Source organism: Onthophagus taurus, chromosome 2 (assembly GCF_036711975.1).
Source record: "Onthophagus taurus isolate NC chromosome 2, IU_Otau_3.0, whole genome shotgun sequence".
Lineage (NCBI taxonomy): Eukaryota > Metazoa > Arthropoda > Insecta > Coleoptera > Scarabaeidae > Onthophagus > Onthophagus taurus.
The window spans coordinates 16,483,879-16,497,687 of record NC_091967.1 but is presented as its reverse complement, the minus strand read 5'-3'; the positions used below and the strand labels follow the sequence as shown (position 1 = coordinate 16,497,687).

Genomic DNA, 13,809 nt, shown 5'->3' with positions numbered 1-13,809 from the left:
CTGTAAAGTTTCTGAAGGATTTACGGCCTGTGACAATATTTCCCGCGTTTCCAAGGTACTTGAGAGAGTGATTGTTGAACAGCTTTGTGGCCACTTGAATGAGAATAATATTCTACCTGACAGACAATCGGGTTTCAGAAAACACTATAGCTGTGCTGATGCGCTGCTGGACCTTACTGATAACGTCTTTAGGTCTTTTGATGAGGGAAGGTCAACAATGTTAATTCTTTTAGACTTCACTAAGGCTTTTGACATTTTAAATTATGATCTATTAGTTGTCAATCTTACATTATACTGGAATTAGTGGTGCGGATATTTAGTTGTTTCGGAATTATCTTCAGGATAGACGGCAGTCAGTTAGGGCGAATGGTATAATCTCGTCTTGTATGGCAATTGCATCTGGTGTGCCACAGGGCTTGGGTCCCATACTTTTCACAATTTTTACTTGCAATCTATTTTCTGATTTAATTTGTACGCGGATGATGCGGAGCTGTACTGTAGCTTCTTTGCACATGAGTTGCCGAATGTGTGCAGTCGAGTAACTGGTGAACTGAGTGACTGGTCTTTTTTTGTTTCACGGCGGAAGTGAAACCAGATTTTTATCTATTCCTTCACCATTTGTGCTAACATATCTAATTGAGTTATTATTGATTAATTTAATTATTTTATTGAGTATTATGAATTGTATTTGTTTTTTTTTGTTTTGTTGTATCATGGGTTGGCACAATAAATAATTATTATTATTATCAATCGTGTCGGTCTTATATGACAGATATTCGTGATATTAATTGACCCATAGTTACAAGTTATTGGGTAGCCAGAGTCGTACAAAATTTGTTATATGCGTATTACGGAGATTCCAAACTTGACATTCGCAATGTTGTCAGATTTACCTTTTTTTATTATTTATTTATTTCATGTGGGTACAGAAACAGGTCGAACCCAATAATACTGTACCACAAACAACCAATTGTATACAAATAAAATAGAATTACAGTTCACAATAATAATAATAATGAATTAACATTAATGGTACAAAAGTGATTCAAAAGGAAAAAAAACTAAAACTAAGTTTAGGTGATATAAATATATCGTATATCAATTATCAAATGAACGCTCGAGGCAACGTACCAACTGCAGCAAAGAGCAGTTTTTTAAATGCATAGAAAGAATGCTGAAACAGATCTATGTTAACACGATTTGCCGATCTTGCCATTCTCAATAAAGGAGAGTTTTGACAGGCATTGGTTCTAGGAGTAGGTGTCATAAATAGAAAATCAAAGCGAAGTAATCTCGGAGGAACGTGAACACATATAGAACCAACAAGCATTGGAGAATCACACTTGTTGTTCAAAAGTTTGTAAAAATATGATATATCCCCACAAAAGCGACGCTGGTTGAGGGTTAACATACGAAAAGAAGTGCAAGTTGATTCGTAATCAATGTATTGAATGGAAAATTTAAAACAAAGGTATTTGAGGAATTTAGATTGAATACGCTCAATTCTAGATTTATACGAGAGATACTGAGGATTCCAAACGACGCTGCAGAAGTTAAGTGTGCTGTAAACATAGGCAAAATAGAGATTTCTAATTGCAGCAATGTTTGAAAAAGCTACCGTTGATCTCATAATAAATCCTAACATACGCCAGGCTTTGGAGACAACAGTATCGATATGTTTATCAAATAATAATTTATAATCAAATGTAACACCCAAATCTCTAATAAATGAGACACGTTGCAACCTCTCACCAGCGACGCTATAATTGTAGTGGATTGTGTTCACCCTCCTAGAGAAGGAAATAACATTACACTTTGATAAGTTTAATGAAAGGCGATTATTTAAGCAAAAAGCATGTAGATTGTTTAAGTCAGATTGCAGTTTAGAACAATCAAGAGGTGAGGAGATACGGAGAAAGAGTTTTAAATCGTCAGCATACATTAAACATTGGGCATAATTAACGACGTCAAATATGTCGTTAACATAAATATTAAACAGTAAAGGGCCCAGATGGCTACCCTGTGGAACACCAGAAGGAACCGACACAGGATTAGAGAAAAAACCATTAACCGAAACAATCTGGCATCTCTCCTTCAGATAGGAAGCAAGCCATTGCAAAAGATTTCCCTGAACACCAAACTTCTTTAGTTTGAACAGAAGTAAGTTGTGATCCACCCGGTCGAAAGCTTTACTAAAATCCGTATAAACTGAATCAACCTGGCAAGAATCATCCAGAGTAGATAAGATATACTGGGTATTATGAGAGTATTAAGATATTATGAGTTACTTTGGATTACCCTTCAATACGAGTTCAACCTCAACAAGTATAGTCTTAAATAAATAAAATTCTCGGTACAAATACTTAATAAAATTCATATGTAGAAGTAATTAATTTAAAGAGCTTTGAAACAGTAAGGGTACTCTTAAATGGAGTGCGATTGTAGATATTCGAATAAATCATTGACAAAAAAGTTTAGCCAACATTAGAACAAATACTAGATGAGCCACAAAATTTTAATTCTAACTACTCATTGAAGCGTGGTTTCAAAAGTAAATTTTAAATTTATTTCTTAAAATGAATAATACTGTATGAATATTACATAAGATTTTACTGTTATGAATTAAATATTTTTTAATTTTGCAACCATTAAATCAAGGTCCAATGTAACTTTAAATCTGAAATAGTTAAGGATCAATAAAATTTAATATTTTAATTAGAAAATACCGTAAGCGATTACATTGGAGGACAACTTCTCAATTATTTTATTTTTAGTTAAATTTTCAACAAAATAATTCAAATGTCAGGTGATTCTCGATGTTTGATGTATAGAGATAAAAGCATATTATAAATATAAAATAATCTCAAAAACTAACATCATCCGATGTTTTAACATCACGCGACCGAATTTATATTGGAAACATCTTCACATCTTTCATAATCTACAACCTAAAGATACGATATGTATCTTTATACCAGTAACTAAGCGAACCGATTGTATAATAAGAAAAATTACAACATGCACAAATATTGAAAAATAAATGTTAAAAAATATTGCTGTTTTATTCTTTTCACTTTTCAATTTGACCTTTACGTTTACATGTCATGTCTAGGTTACGAGTTTTATCAGAGGGCATTCCGACCTTGATCAATATAAAAAAATTTACAAAATAAGTTTAAGGTTAAATTTCGAAAGATTATTCAAATAAAAGATAAAAATGAAAATGTAAATTGTGTTAGTTACAAAATTCGTCATGCAAAAGCATGAAAATCTTATAGATCTTTTATGTTTCATTAACAACACCTCTTTTTTTATATTTAAGTACTTGAAAACATCTCTAAGTAAATAATAGTAATAATGTTTATTATTTCTACGTTGAATTTTTTTACGTAATATTTATTTAATTGCATCAGCAGCAGATTTATTTCTGTTGATGTCGTAAAATTCGACTAGATCAAATAATGGTTAAAATTATTCGATGATAATTACACCATGAGTAATTGAAAGTCATCCAAATCACCCAATTGATAAAAGTATATTACTATAATAATAATTGATATTATTTTCACGGAAATAAAATAACAATCTATAGCATTAAAACCAGCGTGAAACGTAAATAATTACGTGGATATAAAAATAATACTTAATTGATAAAACGTTTTGAATTAAACGTACATGGTTCATTGCACGTTTGTTCATATTTCACCATTTTAATAATATATTAATTAGAATTTTAACAATACAGTTCCTTTACTTCTACTATATCATTTTTTGCTTCATTTGAAACACAAATTTTTTTCCCGAAACAAACGCATTGATATGCCAACCTAACACCAATACATTGTAAGTACACAGAAAGCAAAGAAAAGAAAATGGTCATGAATTATTTAAAAAATTAGATTGTTTTATACTTATGACCTTTGTTAAAAATAGTTTCTCGCCAAACTTTAACGCAAGATAAAACGTTCTTTTTGTTGTTTGTTAAAAATTTTAAAACCTTAAAAAACTTTTGAGCAACTACAACAATAATGATGCAATTGACGTATTTAAAAATGTTTACTTGACTTTGACCGTTACGTAATTTCGTCTGAGAACAAAATTTGATTGTAAAAAATTTAAATATTACATAAAAATTCCGATAAAATTTTACTTTTATAGTAGTAAATACAGTTAAGATTAAGAAATAATTCAAAATTAAATCGCTTTTTATAGTATACACGGTTATAAATTTGATTTAATTGCGTTCCGATTGTTATTATGTGTACGCTTAAGCTTCTGTAATTAGCCTTAATTATATTTAACGTAACAAAATCACTTAAGTGTTATCGAAAAAAAAGTTAATCATTTAACATAGATACTTTAAAAAAATAATATTTTTTGTGTACAAGTTATATAGTAAATTATTTAAAAACAATTTTTAAATTAATCAAATCTTGGGAAATATGTTGAAATTTACTAGCTACTTATAAACATAAAAAGAAGTAAAAAAATAAACTTTTACAAGTTTCCGAATGTTGCTTCTGCATTATTAGCACTTTTTGATGATTTAAAGTAATGTAATGGAATCGAATATCTTGAGGAGTGTTAGGAAGACATATTACTCCAAATAAAAGTGCAGTTTCAGGGTTAATTTTCTGTGTGTATTAAGCTGTTACCTTAATGTGTTATATTTATAAAAAAAGTAAGACTATCTTTATTGAGACAATGTTTTGAAGTTTGAAATATTTAGAAATTAACCCTCCATTATGCAGAATTCATTATACTCCACTGCAGTTTTAATATCATGTTTCTATGTTTTTACTACTGATGCTCTTTCCACTTTCCCGTTTACAGGACATTTTTAACGGTGTATATTTTTGGCTAACGAAAGGTTCTCTGACAGAAACACAAAGGATCGTCAATCGCCAATTCCACTTTGCAAAATCTGGTATCATAGTACTACTTTTCCAGTGTAGTCTTCCCAATATCTTTGACAGAACTAATCCAGTGCGTGAAGAACTCATATACAAATTGAATCCTATTTAGTGTAATCACTCATGAGGTTTTAAATTTATGACTGGCAGATTAATATACAGTAAATAACACGTATTCTAATACGACTACTCTTCTATAAACAGAACCACATTCAAGGCTATAGGTGACTCTCTTGCACTTTTGCTCTCCGATGCATAGATATCGTAATAAATACGAAAATATGAAAATTTGAGGAATTTCGTTATTTTACCAGTCATTAATGGTAACCATATGGTAACATTCGGGAAACCGAGCATGCTGCAGAAAAACTTTTAGAAAAAAAGTTGTAGCAAATTTAATTTTTAACAATATTGCTCTCTTGCACTTTTGCTCTCAGATGCATAGGTATCGTGATAAATACGAAAATATGAAAATTTGAGGCATTTCGTTCTTTTACCAGTTATTAATGGTAACCGTATGGTAACACTCGGGAAACCGAGCATGCTGCAGAAAAACTTTTAGAAAAAAAGTTATAGCAAATTTAATTTTTAACAATATTGCTCTCTTGCACTTTTGCTCTCAGATGTATAGATATCGTGATAAATACAAAAATATGAAAATTTGAGGAATTTCGTTGTTTCACCAGTTACTAATGGTAACAATCGGAAAACTGAGCATGCTACAAAAAAACTTTTGTAACAAATGTTGTAGCAAATTTAATTTTTAACAATATTGCTCTCTTGCATGTTTGCTCTAACATGTATAGATATCGTGATAAATACGATATGAAAATTTGAGGAATTTCGTTCTTTTACCAGTCATTAATGGTAACCACATGGTAACACTCGGAAAACTGAGCATGCTACAAAAAAACTTTTATAACAAAAGTTGTAGCAAATTTAATTTTTAACAATATTGTTCTCTTTCATGTTTACTCTAAGATGTATAGATATCGTGATAAATACGATAATATGAAAATTTGAGCAATTTCGTTGTGTTACTAGTTATTAATAGTAACACTTGGGAAACGGAGCATGTTACAAAAAAACTTTTAGAAAGAAAGTTGTAGCAAACATTCTTAACATTCATTCTTAACAATATTGCTCTCTTGCACTTTTGCTGTCAGATGCATAGATATCGTGATAAATATGAAAATTTGAGGAATTTCGTTCTTTTACCAGTTATTAATGGTAACACTCGGGAAACTAAAGGTCTCCTCCCTATATTATAAACATTTTTGGAATCTTACGTCTTCTTAGGGTTCAAAAACATAGCCTAACATTTTCAGTCAACCACAACTACAAGCACCATTTTGGAATCCAGTAGAGATCAACGTGAATAACGAGGTTCTACAACATACATCGTTTGAAATACCGTTGTGTCCTCATTCATGAAAGTCGATTCAGACGGAAATAAGGTGTTGGCCTTGCTTTTTTTCTGTTTTTTAATGAATCGCTTTAATATAATTAATCAATTTCGACAACCCAATTAAAAATACCTGGGGCTGGTCTTCAGGATTTCGTGTCGCCTCATCACGAAAATGGCATAACAAACGTTTGGGGTTTTCGCAAAATAATGAACCCCCTGAGAATCGTCAAATTCTTAAGCCTATTCCGCAATTATTTTCGGCTTATGTCCATTTAAGCTTATTATGTTAAGCTTCTCGGGGTCTAGGCAATATAATTGAAGGTGTTTCTCAATGATTGTAGACGTTTGCAATTGCAGAACGAACTCGAATTTTACCCAGAATTATTAAATTTTATTTTCGGACAGTATTTTTAAGCCATATTCTTTTTTCTATAATTCCTGTCAAGTTCAAACTTTTATTGTTGTTGTTGGTATTACGTAGAGTCTTTATTATTAGTGCATAAATGTAAAACAATAAATTTCAAGTAAGGTGAGTACGTTCAATTCATGATACGTTCAACCCCAGCAACTGCTGTACAATTTTGTCAATTGCATGTTACTTCAACTTTCTCTAAAAGTTGTAAAATGTACATGTTATTGCCAGAAAAGATAGCTTCCAGGTACTTAATTTGTCAGTTTGCGTTCAAGGTTTGGCAGGTGTTTTTAAACTAGGATTTTATATGGAAATTAATTAATAAAATTTCTGTATCACAGTTTCTAGACTTCCATTAACAGTATCTAGTGTTCTGCAAGCAATATCTAATCTTTTTTCAGCAATATCTGATCCTCTATCAGCAGTGGCTAATCTTCTAGAAGCAGTATTTGGTCTTCTGGAAGCAGTAAATAGTCTTCCGCAACCGATATCCACCTATTTTTTTCTCTTTTTAGAAGGACCAATATCAACATCAGTGTTTTCGTCAGTACTAAACCAAAGATCCTTCCCATGCGGGTACACTACGATTAGTCGCATAGATGTTATATCTGTTTTGCATCAGTATTGCTGGTTTGTTCTGGCCATGATCTGCCGAACTGTTGCACTTTTGCATGAATAGAATCAGTTTCATCGTTTTTTACTTTCCTGGAAATCTTTGAACTCTAGCTAAATTATTACAAAAGCATCAACATTTTTAGAATGTTCAAGCATCTTATTGAAAAACCCTTAAAGCGGAATTTTATTTTAATATAACAATTCATTTCTGTATAAACCCGAATAAAAGTTAATTTTTGCTTGAAAACAATAATTGTGAAATTATCTATTAATGGTCATTATATTAAGAAAAATGTGTATAAAAATCGTATTTCAAACAAAAAGTTGAATCGATTCGGTGACGATTTTCACCATCGTCACTGCGCAGGTATAAATATCCGTCCGATTATGCGCACCTATTCAGTATCCAACCAACCGACCACTTGAACATTTATAGCTCTAAACCAGCTCGGAATCCCGCGATTACGTTTGAGTGTGATTAAAGTACATCAGCGGCGCGAAGCAGATTACGACAATAAAAAATAATATAAATCACAGTGATTCATCATTCGCTATCTTATTAGTTAATTAAAAAAAATGCCATCTGAAAAATCGATATATGCACCGGACAAAACGTTATTCAAGAACGCTTACGTTTCGAGTTTCGCTGACTACAAAGAGCAGTACAACAAATCGATCGACAACCCCGAAGAATTTTGGGGTGAAATCACCAAACAATTTCATTGGGAAACTCCAATTAAATACGACAATTTCTTTCGGTACAATTTCGATATAAGAAAAGGACCGATTTATACGAAATGGTTCGACGGGGCTACGACAAACATTTGTTATAATGTATTGGATAGGAATGTTCGTAATGGACACGGAGATCAAATTGCTTATTATTGGTTAGTAAATAAAATAAAGAAACGAAATTGTTACTTTTTATTTTTTGGCGCAGCGAAAGTAAATTTAGGTTTAAATTTGAGAGAGGATGTTCGCGGGGAAATCGTCAGACCAGAAATCGGAGTCTCCGATTGGTCGAAACGGTGAGGCCACATGGTCTGATGTCAGAGAAATCGGATCTGATTCGTTGGGTAAATTTGTGGCGCGATCGATAAGATTAAATAATCAATTGCAAATCATTATAAATTATTATTTAAATAAAAAAATAAGTTTTATGACTTACATATTAATATTTTTAGAGATTATGTAATGTTATTAATACTATTGGATCATTATTTATTTGGCTTATTGAGATCAAATTTGGCAGAGTTAATTTTGCTGTTTTATACGAGGTGATAAATGATAGAAATAATTAATCTAAGTTAATTGAAACTTGGTAAAAATTAACTTTATATTTGTTTAACAGATTTTAATTTTATACCATCATCAGGAATAATATCATATTAGGCGAAAGTATTTAAAGAAACTTAATAACACTCTACTTACAAACCAAATAGGTTCAAAATGAACAAAAATGTTGTAAGCTGAAGAGTATCTAGTGAGTACCAACAACAACACCGTGGTTTTGCAAATAAGTTTTCCATCAGACATTATTTCAATTTTGTCAGATTGATCTTTTGAAAAGTCAAAATGAAAGATAAATTTTCAACATTGTGGAATAAATAAATGCTTAATCCTTTATAACAGGTTTTATCACAGTAATAAATAACCGCAATAAGTATTTTCGATTAAAGTGTCAAAAGCTCCATACTTTATGGCACTTCGACGAACTTCACATATATTCCCACCAACACTACTTATCCTTAATTAAATTTATTAAGGGTCATATTCATAGTCATACCTTGAAGAGTCCTCTGTCCTTAACGACTCCTTAGTATTCCAAGTCAAACTCATTGTCATTTGATATAACCTCAATTGTAACAAGAGTTGAACTTAAGATATCGAAAATATTGAAAATGGATGTATTCAAAAACTATAACTAGAAAAAAATTTCAAACTATATATTTGGCACATAATTCCCATCAAAAGTTACTTACTTATAAATATATCTTGTACTCAGCGCCCCAAAAGTTAGATTCATCTCCACAAACGAACTACTTGAAAGATTGCTTTGGCCTCCATTATATTTCTGTCTATATTTACATCTCTTGGTGAGATTTGGCCTTCTGCACAATTACGCACTCTATTAAGTGCTGTCACTCTCCAATTTTTAACGCGCTACTTCTTTATGCCGTTAGTAACACCGTCTATCCATCTTTTTCTAGGTCTTCTCCTATTTCTTGGTATATCTGGTTTGCTCGCAAATACTTTCTTCTTGGTTTCACTCATTCTTAAGATGTCTCCCATCCCTTTTATTCTCTGAGCTTTTGCAAATCTAACAATGTTTTCTCATTCAACATGGTTTTTCATTCAACTATTATTAGGCTATTCTTATTTTGTGTTGTAAATGACCAGACGTCGCTTCTATATGTCACAACCGGCCTTAATATCATTTCATATAGTAATAGTTTCAATTTTCTACTACTATTATAATCAACCAAATACTTTCTGGAGGAGCAAAATAAGTATTTCTTTGAAATTATCAGATCTGCATCTTTACAAGATGGATGGACCTTTATTAGAAATCAACCACAAAATAAAAATAGTTGTAAGTATTGCACGTTCCTGTCAAAAACTGGTAATTCGCACTCAATGTTTTTCACTAAAAGAAACCGCGAAGAATTTTCTAGCGATTTATCGATTTGTCCAAAAAACGAGCGGTCCAGTTCGCCATCAAGATGTCGAAATCCAATGAAGAAAATGTTTCAATTCTAGCTCTAGGTGCCTTGCTATAATTAGTACTATGATTCAATCACGAACCTTTATCCTTTCCTTTTGAGTTTTAAATATACCAATTACTTTGATTGTTACATGTTTTGGTCAATACAGGTAGTTTACTTCTCATTTAATTGATGATGTAATTCATTGTTATTGTTCGATGACGTTTCCCGATTCAAACTACTATCTTGTTTATTACTATTATCTTTAAAGTATTTTCCGTCTGGTAGCGATAAATTTTTGCTCCTCACAACAACTTTCCCAGTAAATATTTCCTGCTGAGTTGCTTAATCGATGAGATAAGTGTCTCCAATTATAGACTAAAACAAATAAAGTAGTTAACGTTAGATTTAAGTTGAAGTTAGAACGTTGTAAAATCCAGAAAAAAATGTAGTCAATTAGTTTTTGTTTAATATTAGTACGTCAATTCAAAATATACAATATTGTACAAAACTAAGCAATTTGCCTTTGATAAATATTTCAAATATTTTAATATCAATATTTATAGTTCAATTTCCGCAACGTTTCTCTCCTTACATAATGATACAGTAGTTTTTGAAAATAATGTACTTTAGAGCAAGCTCGTGCGCATAATGGGTATCAACATTATTAAAATTGAATTGATTTGAGATAAAAAATTCCAAATAACTTTGAGAATTTTTTTTGCAGGGTTGGAAATCATCCAGATGATTACAGTAGATTAACATACAAACGTCTTCTTGAAGAAGTCTGTAAATTTGCCAACGTTCTAAAAAGTAAAGGTGTCAAAAAAGGTGATAGAGTAGCCGTTTACATGCCAATGATTTTGGAAGCTGTTATAGCACTTTTAGCTTGTACAAGAATCGGCGCTGTCCATTCATTAGTGGTTAGTAAAAGTAAATTTTTTAAAAGCGATTTTTTTTTATTTCTAATTTAAATACAATAACCTCTTTTAACTTTTAAATTTTGGCCTGTTGTTACCATTCCAATGTAAATTTAAGGAATGTGCTGGTTACGTTTCATCTAATTGTTCTTTGTTTATCGATTAGTTTGCAGGATTTTCAGCCGATTCGTTTAGCGAACGAATAATAGATTGCGGAGCGAAAGTTTTAATAACAGCTGATGGAGTTTGGCGTGGAGAGAAATTTTTGCAACTAAAATCGATTTGCGATCAGGCGATGGAAAAATGCTCGAAACATGGACACAATGTCGATTGTTGCGTTGTTGTTCAGCATTTATGCAGAGTAACGTCCCCGAATAGAATGCAGGAACACAAAAAAGTTTATATGAAAGACGGGAGAGATATTTGGTGGCAAGAAGCCGTTGCTGACGCTTCGACAAGTTGTTATCCTGAGTGGGTTCAAGCCGAAGATCCACTTTTTATGTTATACACAAGCGGATCTACCGGAAAACCTAAAGGCGTTCTTCATACAACCGGCGGTTATATGATTTACGCAGCTACCACTTTTAAATATGTTTTTGATTATAAACCTAACGATATTTATTGGTGCACCGCTGATATTGGGTGGATCACCGGACATACATATGTTGTTTATGGACCATTAGCTAATGCTGCCACTTCTATTTTGGTAAGATAGTTTTTTTAAATATTGGAATATTTTTGAATTCATTTCAAATTGACGTCAATAACGCAATATTTAAGCATTCAACGGTGAAAAGCGCCAATTTCATCGCCGGTTCAAAGTTTACAAAAATATTTGACGTCGCAATCCAATTTTTTTTATTAACTTTAAAGTAGTTTTTTAAAAATCTCGAAATTACATCCAATTTTAAATCATTTACTAGTTTTGTAAAACATTTTTTCACGTAACTACTTTGCATAGAAAATAAAAATTGCCCCCTCATTATAACAACCACTTAATAATGAATCATTTTTTTTCAACGTCATTATGTGTAATTACAATTTAAAATGCACGTGTTTAGAACGTTTATTTTTTTTATAGTACGAAGGCACTCCATTTTATCCAAACAACGACCGTTTCTGGGAAATTGTTGAAAAATACAAAGTAACCCAATTTTATACCGCCCCAACGGCAATTAGAGCTTTAATGAAATTCGAGGATGATTTAGTAAAGAGACATAATCTATCTTCGTTGAGAGTTTTGGGTTCTGTGGGGGAACCGATTAATCCTGAAGCTTGGATGTGGTATTATAAGTTGGTGGGTGGTGAAAAATGTTCGATTGTGGACACTTTTTGGCAAACTGAAACTGGGGGACACGTTTTGACACCACTACCAGGAGCTGTTCCTATGAAACCAGGAGCTGCTGTAAGTTGAAGAATCATATTTAAATAAAATTTTTGCTTGGGAATTTTGTTTTAAATTTTTTCAATATTAATTTTCAGGCAACCCCATTCTTTGGAGTACAACCCGTTTTATTAGATGAGTCCGGGAAAGAGATCCAAGGTGAAGGCGAAGGTTATTTAGTCTTCTCCAGACCTTGGCCTGGAATAATGAGGACTTTGTATAACAACCACGATCGTTACGAATCAACATACTTCTCTAAATTTCCGGGATATTATTGCACTGGCGATGGTGAGTCTATAACAGGATTTTTAATTAAAATACAATATGGAAATTGTGACCTTATTTTAAAAACGGTATTAAAATATGATGCTAAAAAAATCGTAGAAAAAATAGTTTCTTGCATAAAAAAAAAGAAAAAATGCATAATAAATATGGATATAGATTACTTAAGTATTCAAAGTTTCTCATTATATTCTTCAATGAGTAGATCTTAGCTTACTTAAACCAATCCAATCTCATTTTTAGGTCAATCATCAATCTCTAACTCACTTAACCTCGATCAAATCAAATAATCTAATACTATAAATTAATTTTTTTAGGTGCCAGACGTGACGCTGATGGATATCTTTGGGTAACCGGAAGAGTGGACGACATGTTAAACGTTTCCGGTCATTTAATGTCCACGGCCGAGGTTGAATCCATTCTAACTGAACATCGGGGTGTTGCGGAAGCGGCCGTTGTTGCGAAGCCCCACCCGGTGAAAGGCGAATGTCTTTATTGTTTTATCACAACAACAGATCAGGTCAAGTTCGATGCGAAATTATTGCAAGAATTAAAACACCACGTCCGCGAAAGGATCGGGCCGTTCGCACAACCAGATGTTGTTCAAAATGCGCCCGCTTTACCGAAAACTAGATCCGGAAAAATAATGAGGAGGATATTGAGGAAAGTAGCTGTAAATGATAGAAATGTTGGGGATGTTAGCACGTTGGCGGATTCTTCGGTTGTTGAACAACTGTTTGGTGGCCGACCTGAAAATGCTTAAGCAAATTTTACAATAAAGACAAAAAATTTAGAACAAAATTATTATTATACATAATATAAAAGAGTATATTAATCTGCTAAGTAAATGCATAACGAAGAAAAACAAGAGTTGATGTTGTATCTTGACGATTTAAACTTAAACGCTTGTTGTTAAATGTAAAAAGTTTCGATTTTTTAGAATCTCTTTTTTTTAGATTTTTTAATTAATCTATATTTTATCTGATTACTTTTTTTGATTAATTTATTTTATTTAATTTTGAATTAGGTAATTGTATCCCATAAAGAATTAAGTGAGGATATTTTAAGGTCTTATTTTTTTTAATGTTATTTATAGGTTTTTGAACATATCATGAATTCGAAAAGAATCTTATTTTGTGTATTGTGCAAATAAATAATTATTTGGAAAGA

At 31.8% G+C, this 13,809-nt stretch overlaps 1 protein-coding gene and 1 long non-coding RNA gene across 2 annotated transcripts in view; one reads left to right on the top strand and one right to left on the bottom strand.

Moving 5' to 3' along the window:
* LOC111419205 (uncharacterized) overlaps positions 1-10,786 on the bottom strand; it is a 25,748-nt gene extending 14,962 nt beyond the window's left edge. Inside the window, exons 1-2 of the long non-coding RNA XR_002706921.2 lie at positions 9,331-10,786; positions 9,135-9,272 (exon numbers count right to left, since the gene is read on the bottom strand). This is a non-coding gene — a long non-coding RNA (uncharacterized lncRNA). The remainder of the gene's footprint in view (positions 1-9,134; positions 9,273-9,330) is intronic.
* Positions 7,763-13,809, top strand: LOC111419145 (acetyl coenzyme A synthase). Its single transcript, XM_023051917.2, has 6 exons — positions 7,763-8,235; positions 10,781-10,976; positions 11,140-11,679; positions 12,055-12,378; positions 12,456-12,645; positions 12,957-13,809. The coding sequence occupies exons 1-6, from the start codon at positions 7,925-7,927 to the stop codon at positions 13,400-13,402; spliced, it is 2,007 nt and encodes a 668-aa protein (XP_022907685.1). The 5' UTR covers positions 7,763-7,924; the 3' UTR covers positions 13,403-13,809.